This window comes from Bos indicus, chromosome 23, assembly GCF_029378745.1.
Source record: "Bos indicus isolate NIAB-ARS_2022 breed Sahiwal x Tharparkar chromosome 23, NIAB-ARS_B.indTharparkar_mat_pri_1.0, whole genome shotgun sequence".
Lineage (NCBI taxonomy): Eukaryota > Metazoa > Chordata > Mammalia > Artiodactyla > Bovidae > Bos > Bos indicus.
This window is the reverse complement of record NC_091782.1, coordinates 34,242,249-34,261,755: the sequence shown is the minus strand read 5'-3', so window position 1 is coordinate 34,261,755 and position 19,507 is coordinate 34,242,249. Positions and strand designations below refer to the sequence as shown.

General features: G+C 40.1%; 2 protein-coding genes across 29 annotated transcripts in view; one reads left to right on the top strand and one right to left on the bottom strand.

The window, feature by feature from the left end:
• SLC17A1 (solute carrier family 17 member 1) overlaps positions 1–19,507 on the bottom strand; it is a 247,276-nt gene that overhangs the window by 54,159 nt on the left and 173,610 nt on the right. The window lies entirely within an intron of this gene.
• The window catches only part of SCGN (secretagogin, EF-hand calcium binding protein), a 52,243-nt gene that overhangs the window by 27,425 nt on the left and 5,311 nt on the right, over positions 1–19,507 (top strand). For 2 of the 3 annotated variants that reach the window (XM_070777604.1, XM_019985908.2), the window contains 4 exons: positions 12,121–12,176; positions 16,752–16,797; positions 17,043–17,102; positions 18,204–18,272. In XM_070777604.1, coding sequence (XP_070633705.1) covers positions 12,121–12,176; positions 16,752–16,797; positions 17,043–17,102; positions 18,204–18,272 — 231 coding nt within the window. The remainder of the gene's footprint in view (positions 1–12,120; positions 12,177–16,751; positions 16,798–17,042; positions 17,103–18,203; positions 18,273–19,507) is intronic. The other variant, XM_070777603.1, reaches the window with a different exon arrangement.

The following is a 19,507-nucleotide window of genomic DNA, read 5'->3' as shown; positions in this document are numbered from 1 at the left end:
CATATCCTAAATGACCTGAGATTATTTTAGCATCAAAGCTCCCTGGAAAATGGTGAAGTAGGAGAAGTTACCTTTGGTGAATTCATTCTCACATTCTCATTCAGTTCCTAGCTTCAAGCTTTTCTCCCAGAGCTACTCTATAATAATCTGTATTGAATCTAATCTGGCTTCTCTACCTTTTGTCTCCCCTAAATCCCTTCCCATCCCCAAATGTGTGCTTCATTCCAATCAACCTTTGCAGGTTTCTTAATTAATAAGCAAGAAAACTACTGATAAAGGTATAATTGCTTGTGCAATTGCTATACTTACTATAGTAAGAGTTCTTAAACAGACTCATCTTACTGAATCTTCTGGTGAACCATCAGGGCTAATATCACGGAGAAGAGTAATGGATCCCTGCTAAAATGTGTACTACAAGGTTGACCTATTTAGGCCTTTAGTCGATGCTTCCAAATACTGTATTATTTCTAACAACTCTTCTATAGCCTTGGCATTGTTCCTGCTATTCTGTATATCTGATGGTTGAGGCTTAGAAAGGGTAAGTGACTAAGCTACCACCAAGTTAATTTCCTAAACTCCTAAAAATCTGATTAACTGGGAAATGATAAGTTGTCTAGCCTAAGGCACCAGTTAAACTGGAAGTTGGGCTCGCCTGGCTTTCAGCCCTGGATCTTCTGGCTCTCACTCTGTATCCCGACAACTATGAATGCTGTCTTCCGCCAAGGGCACAGGCTCTGGGAAGGAAGAATGTGGTCTTGACCATGACAACTTAGAAGTGGCCTGGATGGGAGCTAAGCCGATGCTCAGGACAGACTCACACCCCAGGCCAGGAAATAATTTGGCTTCCTACTATGTTGACCTGTTTAAATAGCATGCATAATGCTGTTTGAAATCCTTTGACAGGCTTAGCGTTAAAGAGTGAGCGGGAAATCCCTGAGAAGCAGGAAGCAATTTCCCACCTACCCGTGTATCTCTGGTTTCCTTTTGTCCTAGGTTTCTGTGAAACTCTCTAATAGCATGAATACTCTGAAAGACGAAATTAGACTGAAACTGCTTGCGAGAGAGAATAACAAGGAGATTACTCTTCCAGTTGGGCATTTTTTCAACATTGATTTAACATTATGTTAGCTCTGGCCGTTGTTACCTTGCTTTTATTAACTTATAAAGCAGACCTTAGGCAGTGAAATGCTTGCACTAAGAATCCCCAGCAGATTTCTAGCATTTCTTTGAATACCCTAACTCCGAGGGGCTTCCTCCCACCTCCAACTAGAATACTAAGCCACTATTTTCTGACTTTTAAACATAGCTCAGCTATTTTTTCCTTACTTTTCTCCACCTGGTTCTTGCTCATCCTTCAAAATTTAGTTAGACATTTTGCCCTCTTCCATCATCTTCTTCTATAGTGGCTCCAAGTGCTTCTCCTCTGTGCTCCTATAGTATCTTGTGTATTTCAATGTCTTAACATCGTAGTCATCTGTTTAATTCACTTTGCAAATATCCATTGAATACCTGCTATGCCTGTGGCACTATTCTAGTCAGCAAGGATTCAGCAGTGAGCAAAACAGAGACACTAATAATAAACATAATAAATAATAAATTACATTGCATGATAGAAGGTAATGAGTGTCAATGGAACAAATTAAACAGTAGACCAGATAGTGCCAGCAGGGCAGCTAGGATGGGAGATTGGGGAGAAGGTATGATTTTCAACTGGGTGGTCAGGGGTGGCCTTTCAAGATGATGCAGCTTGAGAAATGACCAAAGGTGCAGCAAGCAGGGCCCCTGGGTCAGAGGTGTGCCTAGGATTTCCAGGAACAGGAGACCAGTGTGGCTGGAGCAGAGTAAGAAAAGATGACACACAGGCCAGACCAAGTCAAGCTTTGGGGGCCATTTTGAGAACTTGGTGGTTTAGTTGGAGGGAGACGGAGGGTTTGAAGCAGAGGATGCCATGAGCTGGCTTTTGTGTTGAAACACACCTGAAACAGGCAAGGAGGGAATCAGGGGGACCTGTTAAGAGGCCACCCCTTCATCCAGGCGAAAGGATGGCAGCTTGGACCAGGGCTGGGAAGCAGAAGAGATGAGAACTAGATCTGTTTGAAGATGGAATCAGTAGGATTTCCTGATCAGACAGCTAAGAGTCAAGGGTGACACTGACACTGTTTACGGATCTTGCACTCCACTAGCCTGTGATTCATCTGGGGCAAGGTGGCATCTTATTTGTATGTTCTTAGCCCTCACGTGGAATCTGGCACACAGTGGACTCCCTAATGAATTCTGTTATTACCTAATAGACAGCTAGGAATAAACCGTGACAGTGTTAGCAAACTTTGCCCTTGGGATCCTCCTGCTTCTCTTATGTGTGTTCCTCATGACCCTCCAGCCCCAGCGTGATTCCTGCTCCCTCTTGGGGTGTCTTCCATACTACATACTGCACATAGCAGCATTTTGCGCAGATCTGACGATCCTCCAGCGGTGTTTTGTGTTCTGAAATTCTCCTTGTTCTCTTTCCTTTTTTAAAACCTGTGGCGGATTCATGTTGATGTATGGCAAAACCAATACAATATTGTAAAGTAATTAGCCTCCAATTAAAATAAATAAATTGAAATTAAAAAAAAAAAAAAAAAAAAACCCAGATCCTCCAGGGCAGAACCAGAAAGGGTGCCTGGGAGTGCTGGGCTCCATCCTTAGGTCTCTCACTGGGATCCTTCATCACAGAGTCATCCAGAGAGTGGGGATAAGCCACACTGAGCCCAGTGTATGGAGACAGACAGGGAGATGGGAGCCCCACGCTGATGACGGCAAGTAGGATCTATAGGAGTAACGGCTAGAGCTACAGGCAGCTGAGGAGACTGAGCAGAGCAAATCCAGAAAAGACAATCGGAGCAGGACAAGCCTAGGATTTGTCCTCATGGACTTGGAAGTCACGTCACTGTGTTTTTTCTTGAGTCTGAAGTGGTTTTTCAGGTCTGAGGGGTAGGGTCTCACAGTGACGGAGAACACCCGCTCCCTCACCAAAACCCCCGCTCTCTTAATGCTTTTCTCTCCAGTTAGAATGTGATCTGGTAAACTAGTTCACACAAAGATGTGAGTTCACTCCTTCAACAACTATTTAGGGACAACCTACCAACAAAGATATGGTCTCTGACCTTACAGAGTTTTCCAACTGGGAGAAAATTTGATTAAAAAAACAAAGGGACAAGGAGCAAAAATTCACTCTGGTCCCTCCCTTCCATCCCCGCTGTGCATGTCACTGCCATACTGTATCTACCCGTAAGTAGCAGCTGAGTCCAATTTTCCCTTTAGTCCTTAAATACGTCGACATCACCTTAAAATGCAATTAAACTATTTTTAAGAAGTTTTCCTGATTAAAAAAATAATAAAAACAAGATGCATTACAATGAAGCAGCAAGTCTAGAACTTTAGGAAAGCAGGACGAGAAAAGTTAGGTGGTCAAAAGGGAAAGGCCAGGGGAGGGATAAATTAGGAATTGGGGATTAAGAGATACACACCACTATATATAAAACAGATGAACAACAAGGACCTACTGTACAGCACATGAAACTATTTAATATCTTGTAACAACCTATAATGGGAAAGAATCTGAAAAAGAATATATATACACATATATAGGCATAACTGAATCACTTAGCTGTATACCTGAAACATTGTAAATCGACTATTCTTCAATTTTTTTTAAAAAAAGAAAAGGTAGGTGAACAGAATTAAAGTTAAACTTTTAAAAGATGCTTCCTTAACATGCAGTACTTTATTTTCATTGAAACACTGCCAGTGTTGTTCTGGTACTAAATATCTTAATCTTAATAATTGAGACTTCCTTTTGTGCTAGGCTCTGTGCAAAGCACTTTTCAAACATCTCACTTGATTCTTACACAAACTTTATGAAATAAGTATTTAAATAAATAATCTATTTTACAAATGAAAAAACTGAGGATTACAGGTCAGAGATGATAAGGATGGAGTGGAAATTCCCAGACCCCAATCTATCTTTAAACTGTATTCAGACTGAAACACTTATGACTGAAAGTCTAAGTGCTGAATTATAAAATTGAAAATTTTCAAAAGAAGGAGGGTTAAGCTCTATGAGAAATCAAGAAGAGGTACAAATCCCTATGAATAAAATGAAGAGCAAGGTGAGGAAAAGGCCATGTTAGGAGATTAGGATTCTCTTAATATTTTGATAGATAATACAGGAGCTCTGACAGCCAAAACAGAATTTATTACCCAGAAAAGTTGATTTTTCTCCTCATGAAGTACCTAAACAATCCTGCAAACTGACATCTTATTAAACACCAAAGAGGAAACAAAGCAATGAAGGACAAAGGGAAACAAGAATGGGTTCTACAAAATTGTTCTGGAGAAGAGAGGAACATTGATTGATTAAACTGGGGAAGGGAGAAAGGGAAGAAGAGTGAACTGTGGCTGCATAAAGCCCCAGGCGTCAGTCACCTCAGTCAAACACCCCATCGTAAGAGGTAGGAGCAGCGGAGCCTGTTGGGCTGCCATCTATGGGGTCGCACAGAGTCGGATACGACTGAAGCGACTTAGCAGCAGCAGCAGCAGGCAGGGAGGAGACATGTAGACTGTTTACAAAGCCGATATTTGGCTGAAAAGAGATTCTGCTCATCGGCATCAGCCCTGCAACCCTAGTTGCCCAAAGCTCTTTTCTTCACAGTCTTACGGTTTACATTTAAGAAACCTCAGGCTGGCAGCCCTTACAACGGAATGCCCTGACCTGAGGAAAATCAATGAAATGAAGACATAAACAGCAATGTACACTTTTGATGACTTTGAGCTTAGATCCAGAAGCTGAGAGTCCTGAGAAGCAGCTGAGGGGAATCCGTACGGTCTTAACCAACTTTTGAGTATCTAGGTTGAGAGATGTCCATGGACCAAGACTGTCCTGTTATTCACGTTATGTGTCTGTTTCATAGTTTAAACCCCTTGCTGCTTCTGCTCAAGCATGCTACAGTTAAGCATTCATTTTTATTCCAAACTATCCCATGAGGATAGGACCATGATCAATCAAACTCCAGATGACCCCTCATTGGTCCTTTATGCACTGGTGAGACAGATAAGTGTCCAAGAATCTAGTGAGAGTTTCCACCCAAGGGTCTGAGTTTACCCTGAAAATCAGACCAGTTTAATGAGATTCAGGCTCATCTATTTCATTTTTCTTTCTTAAATTGCAGAGGCAATTTATACTTTTCCAATGAACAGATATGGGAACTGGGCTACAGTTTTGTTTTTTTAAAAAGGTCTTTTACATTTCCCTAAAGACTTTTGGGTACACTAACTTTTAGAAACTCAACACTTAAAAAGACTCCGAGAATCTGAGCTTTAACTAAGTGATACACCAAGTGTGAAATCACTTTACTGCTGCTTTAATGGCTTTTTACTGAGCAATGGACACAGTCAGAGCAACACTGCATTAAAGAAGTGGTTCCAAGGTTTAGCATTAAATGCTTTATTTAGATGTAACCTACTAAATGAATTCAAATTGACCCAAGTAAGGATTGGTGTATTTGAAAACTGTTTGAAACCTGAACAATGAACAAGTCAAGGCAGAACATCCAATCAGAAGAGAAGAGCTAAGGTCTGCAACTTTGTCTCACCTAAACTCCTAATTAGTGTTCTGTACAAGGAGGGAAACTATTAACAAATTTCAATTATGACACCTAATTAAGAGGGGCTGCTAGCACCTGGCAGGGGGGAGGATTAGCTGCCTGAATAGAATATTATTAGGTAATATTGAGCTTTTAAAAATGTAAGCTTATACATGTGGGACATACTAAACTCATATACCTAATTAGAGCATGGAATGTGAACTTTTGCAAAAACAATGAAATCTGAGAATGTGTCACACAAAGAGAATATCCCCATCCTCTACCCTGTCCAAGCTCTCATTCTTCGTCCTTCATGCCTGGATTATAGCATCTAACTTCCAGTTGCTTCCTTCCCTAGGTCTCTGATCCAAGCCAACCTAAGACACAACTGGGCTTTTTTTTTTTTTTTTGAATTTTTATTGGAATATAGTTGATTTCCCTGTTGGTTTAGACAGTAAAGAATCTGTCTGCAATGCAGAAGACTGGGGTTTTATCCTTGAGTTGTGAAGATCCCCTGTAGAAGGGAATGGCTACCCCTTCTAGTATTCTTAGCTGGAGAATTACATGCACAGAGGAGCCTAGTAGGATATAGTCCATGGGACTGCAAAGAGTTGAACACAACTGAGTGACTAACACTTTCACTTTTCACAATGCTTTGTTAGTTTCAGATGCACAGTAAAGTGAATGAGTTATACACTTTTTTAGATTCTTTTCCCATATAGGCCATTAGAATACTGAGCAGAGATCCCTGTGCTACACAGTAGGTCCTTATTCGTTATCTATTTTACATACAGTTCAGTTCAGTTGCTCAGCTGTGTCCGAGTCTTTGCGACCCCATGGACAGCAGCACACCAGGCCTCCCTGTCCATCACCAACTCCCAGAGTTTACTCAAACTTATGTCAATTGGGTCAGTGATGCCATCCAACCATCTCATTCTCTGTCGTTCCCCTTCTTCTGCCTTCAATATTCCCCAGCATCAGGATCTTTTCAAATGAGTCAGCTCTTCACATCAGGCGGCCAAAGTATTGGAGTTTCAGCTTCAACATCAGTCCTTCCAATGAACACCCAGGACTGATCTTCTTTAGGATGGACTGGTTGGATCTTCTTGCACTCCAAGGGACTCTCAGGAGTCTTCTCCAACACCACAGTTCAAAAGCATCAATTCTTCGGCGCTCAGCTTTCTTTATAGTCCAACTCTCACATCCATATATGACTACTGGAAAAACCATAGCCTTGACTAGTCGGACCTTTGTTGGCAAAGTAACGTCTCTGCTTTTGAATATGCTGTCTAGGCTGGTCATAACTTTCCTGCCAAGGAGTAAGCGTCTTTTAATTTCATGGCTGCAGTCACCATCTGCAGTGATTTTGGAGCCCCAAAAAATAAAGTCTGACACTGTTCCCACTGTTTCTCCATCTATTTGCCATGAAGTGATGAGACTGGATGCCATGATCTTAGTTTTCTGAATGTTGAGCTTTAAGCCAACTTTTTCACTCTCCTCTTTAACTTTCATTAAGAGGTTCTTTAGTTCTTCTTCACTTTCTGCCATAAGGGTGGTGTCATCTGCATATCTGAGGTTATTGATACTTCTCCTGGCAATCTTGATTTCAGCTTGTGCTTCATCCAGTCTAGCATTTCTCAAGATGTATCCTGCATATAAGTTAAATAAGCAGGGTGACAATATATAGCCCTGATGTACTCCTTTTCCTATTTGGAACCAGTCTGTGGTTCCATGTCCAGTTCTAACTGTTGCTTCCTGACCTGTATGCAAATTTCTCAAGAGGCAGGTAAGTTGGTCTTGATGATGTATACCTGATGATGTATTGCCATCTCTTTCAGAATTTTCCACAGTTTGTGGTGATCCACACAGTCAAAGACTTTGGCATAGTCAATAAAGCAGAAATAGATGTTTTTCTGGAATTCTCTTGCTTTTTTGATGATCCAGCGGATGTTGGCAATTTGATCTCTGGGTCCTCTGCCTTTTCTAAAACCAGCTTGAACATCTGGAAGTTCACAGTTCACGTATTGCTGAAGCCTGGCTTGGAGAATTTTGACATGGAGGAGATGTCAGAATTACTAGCGTGTGAGATGAGTGCAATTGTGCAGTAGTTTGAGCATTCTTTGGCATTGCCTTTTTTGGGGATTGGAATGAAAACTGACCTTTTCCAGTCCTGTGGCCACTGCTGAGTTTTCCAAATTTGCTAGCATATTGAGCGCAACACTTTCACAGCATCACCTTTTAGGATTTGAAATAGCTCAACTGGAATTCCATCACCTCCACTAGCTTTGTTCACAGTGATGCCTCCTAAGGCCCACTTGACTTCACTTTCCAGGATGTCTGGTTCTGGGTGAGTGATCACACCATCATGATCATCTGGATCATGAAAATCCCTTTTGTACAGTTCCTCTGTGTATTCTTGCCACCTCTTCTTAATATCTTCTGCTTCTGTTAGGTCCATACCATTTTTGTCCTTTATCGAGCCCATCTTTGCATGAAATGCTCCCTTGGTATCTCCAATTTTCTTGAAGAGATCTCTAGTCTTTCCAATTCTATTGTTTTCCTCTATTTCTTTGCACTGATCACTAAGGTAGGCTTTCTTATCTCTCTTTGCTATTCTTTGGAGCTCTCAACTTATATACAGTCGTGTGTCTATTTCACACTCCAATCCAAATTTATCCCTCCCCTGCCAGGCTCTCTTGAAATCTCTTCTCCTCCATGTCCACCATTATGCTACTGGTGACCTTACCCAGTCTCATGGTTTTAAAAAGCAGCTAATGGTGACCTCCTCCAGTTTATAGCTCTAACTGAGAGTACTTCTCTGAGCTGCTTGCACGTACTTGAATGTATGTCTCCAGTTGGATGCCCAATATGCCTCTCAAACCTAGCATATCCAGGATTGACCTTCTGACCTTCCCCCACAGACCTGCTTCATTGGGGATCTTCCTCAGCCCAGTGAATCTCCACCTTTCAAGCTGCCCCTCCTTCGGGACTTATCTGAAGTCCCATATCCTTTCTCAGTATCTTCAGTATTCTAACACATTGTTCTGTTTCTTTGTCTCAGTGTCAAGGAGATAATGCTGAATCTTATTTCAGATATTCATTTTTGCTGCTCCAATTACATTGTAAGCTCCTAAAAGCCTGTACCACCTTAGTGATTTTTGAGAGTCTCTCATAGTGCCTTGCATGTTGTTAGACACATGGTAACTATTTAACATCTGTTGCTGTTCTTTAGTCACTCAGTCATATCCGACTCTCTTGCGACCCCATGGACTATTGCCTGCTAGGCTCCTCTGTCCATGGGATTCCCCAGGCAAGAATACTGGAGTGGGCTGCCATTTCCTTCTCCAGGGGATCTTCCTGACCCAGGGATAGAACCTGTGTCTACTGCATTGATGGTGGATTCTTTAGTGCTGAACCACTAGGGAAGCCCAATTATTCAACATACAATTCTTGACTTAGTAACCTGGGAAGGGGCTCTAAATCCTTTTTGAGAGTGTATATGACAACAATATTCAGACTTTTTAAAAATGAGAATCTGTTTTTAAGTAAACAAAGAAACAAAAACACCTGTTAAGGAGTGATTTCCAAAAATATTGCTTAAAAAGCAAGTTGCAAATAATACATAGAATGTGGTCCTATTTGTCCAAAAAAAAAAAAATTGAGAGGTATATTAAAATGTTTAAAAATTTTCTGGAAGGATACAGTCTATGAATGGTAATTATCTCTACAATAAGGACAGGAAGGACTTTTACTTTGTACTCTTTGCTCTGAACTATCTACATATTTTTGACCTTGCACTCTATCTCAAATTATCAATTAACAATTGTTAAAAAAAATTCATAGACTGTAGTCATACCTTGGATCTCTTGTTTCTGGTAAGAAGTTATGATTAACCCAGTAATGGCTTTAAATGAATTTGTATTTTACAATCACTATGGCATCTGCTGGGGCTTCCCAGGTGGCTCAGTGGTAAAGAATCCACCTGCCAAGCAGGAGACATGAGTTTGATCCTTGGGTTGGAAGATCCCCTGGAGAAGAAAATGGCAACCTACTTCAGTATTCTTGGCTGGGAAATCCCATGGACAGAGGAGCCTGGGTGGGTTACAGTACATGGAGTCACAAAGACTCAGACACGACTTAATGACTAAACCCCCACCAGATGGCATCTATATGGATCTTAAAAATTAAGATAAAGCTATTATTCAATCTTAGGAGAATGCTGGGTATAACTACAGACTCTGAGGGGTCTTTTGCCTAAGATGGGGACCTGCTGGCCTACAGAATTTTAAGGAGTGTGTCAGTAAGTCATTGTGTTCCATTTCTAGAGACTTTATAGAACCTTTCGTGTACTTAGTACTGAAAAACATTGGGATGAAAATGGAATCTTTTTTTTTTTTTTTTTTACTGTTTGGCCTTGTTGGGGCTTACTTGCAGTATGAGGGATCTAGTTGCAGCATGTGAACTCTTAGTTGTGGCATGTGGGATCTAGTTCCCTGATCAGGGATTGAACCTGGGCCCCTTGCATTGGGAACATGGGAGTCCTAGCCACTGGACCACCAGGGAAGTCCCCAGAATGGAATCCTGTCCCCATTGCCACCCCCATGAACCACCAAAGCCCTCCATGAGCGACTTGTACCATGAGCAAATGTCCACAAAGGTCAGAGGGAAACTCACATAAACAGAATTTTTTTTTTTTTTTTTTTTGCTTTCTCACAGAAAGAAGGGCAATCAGAAAAAGTAAATACCACATCTCTGGCATAATCTATGGCACCAGATGTTTTTCTTTCATAACCAAAAATAAAGCATGTACTACATTAACCATGAGAAGTCCAGAGCCTGTAAAGCTAAGAGCCTGGTTTATGGAAAGAGTTCTTGTGACAGATAAGCTTGGATTCAAATCTTACTACTTTCTTAGACAAATTAATCTTGCTCAATTCCAGTTCCCTGCCTGTATGGCGTCCATCTATTTCTTCTAAGAATGTGGTGACGATTAAATGAAATAAAATATGAAGTGTTGGCTGCTCTACAAAAGTTCACTATTAGAGTTTTAAAAATTAAGAAACCATTATGTCCCCTGCCTGCCACAGAAATTGCCAAACATTCAAAATTCATCAAATGTACTTCCATGAGTTAGTACAAACCTATTTACAAACAACTTTCTCAGTTACTGAGATCATGAATTACTAGGAGCTTACTCTCCCCTCCGTCTTATAAATTGGTCATTTTCTGAGATCTTTTTGTAATTGAATTTGGGGAGGAAGAAAATCCTGATAAATTCATATAACCAGATTAGCAACTATTCTATCTTTTCAAGATGGCTTCTGTGTTTTAATAAATTTTGTAATGCACATTTGTGATGCCAAGGTTTGGGGAGAATGGGATTTCAAATTCACTTCAAATAGTAAAAATAAATTTGATTTCGAGAGTGAGGAAAGATGAAGGAAGGACTCATATGCTTTTAATGTAAAAATCTGTTAGATTTATCCTCAGATTATCTCACTGCTTCTTCCCTGTACAGCCTCCTCATAAGGATATATTTAGAAATATCCTACACCACCAAAATGTTGCTAAGTCACAAAATCTACTCCTAGTACAACTTAGATATGTAAAAAAATGTGTCTCCTCTACCTTGCCTAAACCAATCTGGTCTTCCCCATTTTAATTTTTAATCCTATCTTGTTTAAAACTTAGTCTGACCTAATAAATTTAAACAGCCTCTTTGAGTAAGGAAGAGCTCGGCATCTTAAGACTTCTCAGCCAGACCCTTCTCTAAAAATGACATCAAGGTGGGTAAGGAGAGAAAAGTGGCCCTGAGAACCTCATGGTGAAGGGGAGGAGTCCAGGTCCCTGGATACAGTGCTCTGGTTTCCAGGGTGATGCCTCCTGACCACACAGTTGCTGCTACCTTGCAGATGCTCATGATTGAAGCCATCCTTTAATTCCTGCTGAATGCAGACCACTAATTCTCTGCCACACCCTCCTTCCAGCTTGCTGACTCAGCGACCCACCCCCATCCTCTGACCCACACCATCTCATACTCAGCTGCCTCCATGGAAGGCCTACTAGTCCTTGACTCAGCATCCAAATCCTTGGGATCTCAGAGTGTCCAGAGAAAGCGAAGCCACAGCAACTCTCCACACTCAGTGTTGTCCTTCTGTAGCCGGTGCCCTTCTCCCTCCAGAACCCCTTTCCAGTAGAGTGAGCTCACACATCTGTCTACTTCACTCTCATCTCTGCCTCACTGTCTCTCTTCCTTCCTACAGTCCTCTGAGGCTTATAGAGGGAGACTTTCTCCTGTATCATATCCTCCTCAGCTACTTTTGCCTTCATGGAAAAAATATTTCTTCTATCCTCTGTAGGAAGAGACCCTATGAGTCAGCTTCAGCCAATTTAAATATATAATCAGAAGAACAAACTAGCAAAGCACTTTAATGACTTTCAAAATGAATTCCCATTACACGTATTTCTTACAGTCCTTTCCCCTTCTGCATTCCAGATGAAGATCTTTGACAAAAATAAAGATGGCCGGTTGGATCTTAATGACTTGGCAAGGTAAGTAGCATGGAAGTGGTGTCAAAGATTCAGAAACACATTCCTAGGAGTTTAATGACAGCACACTCTCCCTTCTGAAAGGTGAGACTTGATCTCCCAGGACCAGTGAATATCTTATGTTCCATGGCAAAGATAATTAAGGTTGCAGATAGAATTAATGTTGCTAAGTAACAGACCTTAAAATAGACTATTCTGAAACATCTGGGTGGATGCAATATGATAACAGGGGTCCTTTAAACATGGAAGGAGGTGGCAGAAGATCAGAATCACAGAGAAATTTGTTATATTGCTGTCTTTGAAGTAGAGGAAGGGGCTATAAGCCAAAGAATGCAGGCAGCTTCTAGAAGCTGAAAAACGCTAGAAAACAGATTCTCCCCTAAAACCTCCATAAGGAATACAACCCTGTCAACACCATGAAACACCAGTGAAGTCCATTTCAGATTTTTGAGTTCCAGTACTATAAGATATTAATTTGTGTTGTTTTAAGCTACTAAGTTTATGGTAATTTGTTACAGCAGCAGTAAGGAACAAAATCAATGACAAAAAAGTCCTAAAATATTTATTCATGGGAATCTTCTTTCTCTATCCCTAATTCTGAAATGAAGCCCTATTACTCTATATACAAGCTTCTTTCCAAAGGAAAAAACGTCTAAAAACTCTAAAATATGATGTCAACAAATAGATGAGAACAGTATTCCTTGCTGAGTCCCAGGATGTTCTACTCTCTATTTGGCTTAATTTAATTCTCTCTACCCTGGACACCCAGAGAAGCAAAATTTTCCAAATTGTTATATTTTTTCTACCTTTCGCTATATATAAACTCATGATTATAAATACAACATAAATGCAAGGTTTTAGTCTTTTGAAACTGACTCAATTCCACTGAAGTACAATTGAAATTATGCAGAAAAGAGAAATAGGTAACTTTTATTGAATATAACTTACATACTATATAATTCACCCTTTAAAAAAGTGTACAATTCAGTGTATTTTAGTATATTCATAAGGTTGCTCAACCATCACCACTACCTAATTCCAGAACATTTTCACTAAGGCAGAAAGATACTGCATAACATTAAGAATTGTTATCTCCTCCCCTCTCCCGCCAGTACCTGGCAACCACTAATCTACTTTTTGTTCCTATATATTTGTTTATTCTGGGCATTTAATATAAATGGAATCATACAATACGTGGTCTTTAGTGTCTGGCTATTTCACTTGGCATAATGTTTTCAAGGATCATCCATGCTGTAGCATGTATCGATATTCCTTTTTATACCTGAATAGTATTTCACTGTATGTATATACTGTTTTGTTTATATGTTCATTGGTTGATGACCATGCAGGTTATTTCTTCTACTACTTAGCTATTATGAATAATGAGGCTATGGACACCTTTGTACATGTTTCTGTGTGACCATAAGTATTTGATTCTCTTGGTTATATAGCTGGGAGTGGAATTCGGGATTCATATAGTAGTTCTGTGCTTACTTTTCTGAAAAACTGCTAAACAGCTTTCCAAAGTGGACACACCATTTTACATTCCCACCAATACTGTACGAAGGTTTGGTTCTAATTTCTCCATATTCTAACCAGCATTGATTGTTGGCATCATCCTAGTGGGTGTGTTCCTCACTGTAATTTTGATTTGTATTTCCCTGATGACTAATGATTTTGTACATATTTTCATGGATATCTGTACATCTTCTTTGGAGAAATGTCCATTCAGATCCTTTGCCTACTTTAAAATTGGGTTAATTTTCCTTTTATTGGAAATTAAAATACGTAGCAATGTGTGGCAATTCTTTGTAGCATATGTAGCAATTCTTTACATATGCTGGATACTATCAGATATTAGCAAAATTTCTCCCCCCATTGTATATGTTCCCTTTTTACTTTCTTGATTGTATCCTTGGAAGAACAAAAGTTTTTGATTTTGATGAGGCCTACTTCATGGGAAATAGATGGGGAAACAGTGGAAACAGCATCAGACTTTATTTTTTGGGGCTCCAAAATCACTGCAGATGGTGACTGCAGCCATGAAATTAAAAGACGCTTACTCCTTGGAAGGAAAGTTATGACCAATCTAGATAGCATATTCAAAAGCAGAGACATTACTTTGCCAACAAAGGTTCGTCTAGTCAAGGCTATGGTATTTCCTGTGGTCATGTATGGATGTGAGAGTTGGACTGTGAGGAAGGCTGAGCGCAGAAGAACTGATGCTTTTGAACTGTGGTGTTGGAGAAGACTCTTGAGAGTCCCTTGGACTGCAAGGAGATCCAACCAGTCCATTCTGAAGGAGATCAGCCCTGGGATTTCTTTGGAAGGAATGATGCTAAAGCTGAAACTCCAGTACTTTGGCCACCTCATGTGAAGAGTTGACTCATTGGAAAAGACTCTGATGCTAGGAGGGATTGGGGGCAGGAGGAGAAGGGGACGACAGAGGATGAGATGGCTGAATAGCATCACTGACTCAATGGACGTGAGTCTGGGTGAACTCAGGAGTTGGTGATGGACAGGGAGGCCTGGCGTGCTGCAATTCATGGGGTCGCAGAGAGTCAGACATGGCTGAGTGACTGAACTGAACTGAATTTATCTAACTGATGCTTTTGAACTGTCGTGTTGGAGAAGACTCTTGAGAGTCCCTTGGACTGCAAGGAGATCCAACTAGTTTATCCTAAAGGAGATCAGTCTTGAGTGTTCATTGGAAGGACTGATTTTGAAGCTGAAACTCCAATACTTTGGCCGCCTGATGCGAAGAGCTAACTCATTTGAAAAGACCCTGATGCTGGGAAAGATTGAGGGCAGGAGGAGAAGGGGACGACAGAGGATGAGATGGTCGGGTGGCATCACTGACTCAATTGACATGGGTTTGGGTGGACTGCAGGAGTTGGTGATGGACAGGGAGGCCTGGCGTGCTGCAGTTCATGGGTTCGCAAAGAGTCGGACACGACTGAGTGACTGAACTGAACTGAATTTATCTAATTTTGCTTAATTTTACAGAATTTTGTTTTGGTTGCTTCCGTTCTAGGTGTCATATATAGGAACCACTGCAAAAATCTAAGCTTCTGAAGATTTATCCTTATGTTTTTTCCTAAGAGTTTTATTATTTAAGTTTTTTACTTTTAGGTCTTTGATACCTTTTGGGTTAATTTTTATATATGGTATGAGGTAGGAGCCTATGTGGATATCCATTTGCCACAACACCATTTCTTTAAAAACTATTCTTTCTCCATTCAATGACTTTGGCAAAAATCAATTGACCATAAATGTATGGGTGTATTTCTAGACTGTCTTTCTATTCCATTGATCCACGTATCTATCCCTATGATAGTGCTACATCTTATGTTGTACACTCCACCTTATCTCGCTTACTGTTGCTTTGAGTAAGTCTTTAAATCAGGAATGATTTTCAAAGGTTTGTTCAAGATAGTTATGGGTATTCTAAATCCCTTGCACTTCCACATGAATTATAAAATCAGATTATCAATTTCTTCAAAAAAGGCACCTGGGGTTTTTATAGTAATTGTGTTGGATATACAGATAAATTTGAGGCATATTGCCATCCTAACAATATTAAGTCTAATTCCTAATCATGGATGTCCTTCAATATTTCAGCTCAGTTGCTCAGTCATGTCTGACTCTTTGCGACTCCACGGACTGCAGCATGCCAGGCCTCCCTGTCCCTCACCAACTCCCAGAGTTTACTCAAACTTATGTCCATTGAGTCTGTGATGCCATCCAACCATCTCATCCTCTGTCGTCCCTTCCTCCTCCTGCCTTCAGTCTTTCCCAGCATTGGGTGGTCAAAGTATTGGAGTTTTAGCTTCAACATCAGTCCTTCCAATGAACACCCAGGACTGATTTCCTTTAGGATGAACTGGTTGGATCTCCTTGCAGTCCAAGGGATTCTCAAGAGTCTTCTCCAACACCACAGTTCAAAAGCATCAATTCTTTGGTGCCCAGCTTTCTTTATAGTCTAACTCACATCCATACATGACTACTGGAAAAACCATAGCTTCGACTAGATAGACCTTTCCTGGAAAAGTAATGTCTTCACTTTTTAATATGCTGTCTAGGTTGGTCATAACTTTTCTTCTTCCAACGAGCAAGCGTCTTTTAATTTCATGGCTGCAATAATATTTAGGTCGTTTTTGAAAACTATAGATCAATGTTGGAAAAAATCACTAAGTCTAAGGGTCTCTTATACTTTTTCCTAAGAATTTTATTCTTTTTGATACTATTATAAGTGGAATGGTATTCTTGCTTTCTTTTTTGGTTGGCCATTACTAATATATAGAAAAACTGAATTTTGCATATGACCTTGTACCTGCAATCTTGCTGGAGTTTTTAAATGTCTACGGTGACTACTAAATCCTGTGAAAGTCTTTCCCTTCTTTAATTTTTGTACTGTATAAATTCCTGTTTTCCAAGCACATATCCTATTCTGCAGAATATAACTTGGAAATTGCCTGTCCTTTCCTCACACTTGAATTATACATTTTACTTCTAATTGAGAGCTGAAAGATCATCACATGGATTACATTTTTTGTTTTTGGGTTTTTTCCTGTTTAGGATTCTGGCTCTTCAGGAAAACTTCCTTCTCCAATTTAAAATGGATGTAAGTAGTGACACTTCTCCGGATGGGTTTGTATCATTTATGTTTCTCCACAGATTTCAGAGGAAGGGAAGATGGGCATGTAATTCTCTTACCTTCAGTTTAGAGACTGACAAAGCTCAGTGCTGGAATTAAAAGAGACTAAGGATTGTTGACTCAAAGTTTATAAAAGTTGCCTAAGACCCTGGAGGAATGGTACCACAGAAGTTTCACATTACTGACTGACATACTACTTTCTCCATACATAGGCCTGTTCCTCTGAAGAAAGAAAAAGGGACTTTGAGAAAATCTTTGCTCACTATGATGTTGTAAGTGTGCCTTTTTGATATACTATGCTGGCCATCTTTAGGTAGGAAGCTTGTTTAGTTCCTATGTGGTGTCATCCTACTCGCAGACCCTAACCTTGTGTAATGAACAGCAATCACACATGTGTGTTGCTACGTCAAGGCACCCTTAGCTTCTCTATAGTAAAACTTTGAGAACTAAGTAAAAACAGACATAAGAGTATTAATGGAGAAGAGAATAAAGTAGTTTTTTCTTTTTTTCTGTGCCTTATATCCAAACTAAAAGAAAGTTTCTCCTTCTTGGTCTCTATATTAGTATGCTCAGATACAAAAGCAAATAGTTATACAAAAAAACCACACCCAATCTAAAGAAATAGGGGGAAAGTGAATTCATGTTTGTAAAGCTCTTAGAGGAGTTCCTGGCATATAGCAATTACTGTACTAGTGTCTGGTAAAACACACTAAGGAAATGGATTTTTTTTTTTAATGATATGTTAAAGGTTCAGGATTAAAAAACCTTGAAGAAAATGGATAACCTGTCATAACTGAAACTTCAGAGAAGAAAGTAAAATACTGAAATATTTTAATATGTATTGTACTTTTATAGGCATTCTTATAAAATGGGTAAAAAATATTTTATACATGAACCATATAATAATTCTAATATGCTCACTCAATCTAGTGCCTCTTGAATTTAAAATGTGTTTTGATAATAATTAAATCATTGCTATATCATAAAGCAAAATCTTAAAATGGTAATATGTCCTTCAAAGGGTCAATGAACGTGTAATTAGCACTAGTCTGAACTGAGTCCTGGTATTTGGGAAGTAAATAAAGTTGGTATAGTCTTTAATGCTATTTGTCACAGTAAGGAACTAAAGACTACTGCTTCCATCAAAACTATTCCAAACCATTTCACTGATTACATGAGGGGAGTTACTTAGACTGAATTCTTTTGATTTATGTGGAGCATGCATGTCCTACACAGAGAACATGTTAGAACAGGCCATTTCCAAACTTGTTTGCAGTCACAAAAGAATACTGATTTGGTCTACTTGTGTAATTTATTCTTTAAGCTTTTTAACTTAAAATTATATTTGGCTGATTGGATCTTTCATCTTTCAGAGTAAAACTGGAGCCCTAGAAGGCCCAGAAGTGGATGGGTTTGTCAAAGACATGATGGAGCTTGTCCAGGTGACTTCATGAGACTGTGTAGACAGATCATTCTCATCAGGAATTGGGCCTGCTGTTTTGATTCCATTGTTTATTTGGGGGGAATCAGTAGGGCCAAAGAGAAATGATGCAGAAAATCTAGGGATGCAGCCTATTTAACAAACTTTGATCATCTGTGTATGTGTGCTAAGTCTCTTCAGTCATGTCTGACTCTTTACAACCCTATGGACTGTAGCCTGCTGTCCATGGGATTCTCCTGGCAAGAATACTGGAGTGGGTTGCCATGCTCTTCTCTAGGGGATGTTCCTGATCCAGGGATTAAACCTGTGTCTCTTATGTCTCCTGCACTGGCAGGCAGATTCTTTACCACTAGCACCACCTGGGAAGCCCTTAAGCTTTGTGAGACCCAACAAATCTCTCCTCTCTTGAGATCATTTGTAGTTCCAATTAAGTGAAGCCCCCATAGGAGCTTCTTGTTAGCATCATTTGAGAGTCATCCATTTTACCAAAGGAGCACCTTGCTGTTTTATTTTTTGATTACAGAAAGTCTTCCTCCTATGGACTTGGTTACTAGAGTAACTAAAACATTTAATTTCCTATAATAAATTCCATACTTGGGATTTTCTCCCCCCGCCCCCCACCTTTTTTTTTTTTTTTAAACACCAGGGGACTGCTCCTGTTTGACCATTTCCAATTTCCCTTGATTCATGGACCTAACATTCCAGGTTCCTATGCCATATTGTTCTTTATAGCATGGGACTTTACTTCCATCATCAGTCACATCCACAACTGAGCATTGCTTTCTCTTTGGCTCCACCTCTTCATTCTTTCTGGAGTTATTTCTCCACTCTTCTCCAGCAGCATATTGGGCACCTACCTACCTGTGGAGTTCATTTTTCAGTGTCCTATCTTTTTGCCCTTTCATACTGTTCATGGGGTTCTCAAGGCAAGAATACTGAAGTGGTTTGCCATTCCCTTCTTCAGTGGACCACGTTTTGTCAGAACTCTCCACCATGACCCGTCCGTCTTGGGTGGCCCTACACAGCATGGCTCCTAGTTTCATTGAGTTAGACAAGGCTGTGGTTCATGTAATCAGTTGATTAGTTTTCTGTGATTGTGGTTTTCATTCTGTCTGCCCTCTGTTGGATAAGGAAAGGCTTATGGAAGCTTCCTGATGGGAGAGACTAACTATGGGGGAAACTGGGTCTTGTTCTGAAGGGCAGGGCCATGCTTAGTCAATCATTAATTCACTTTTC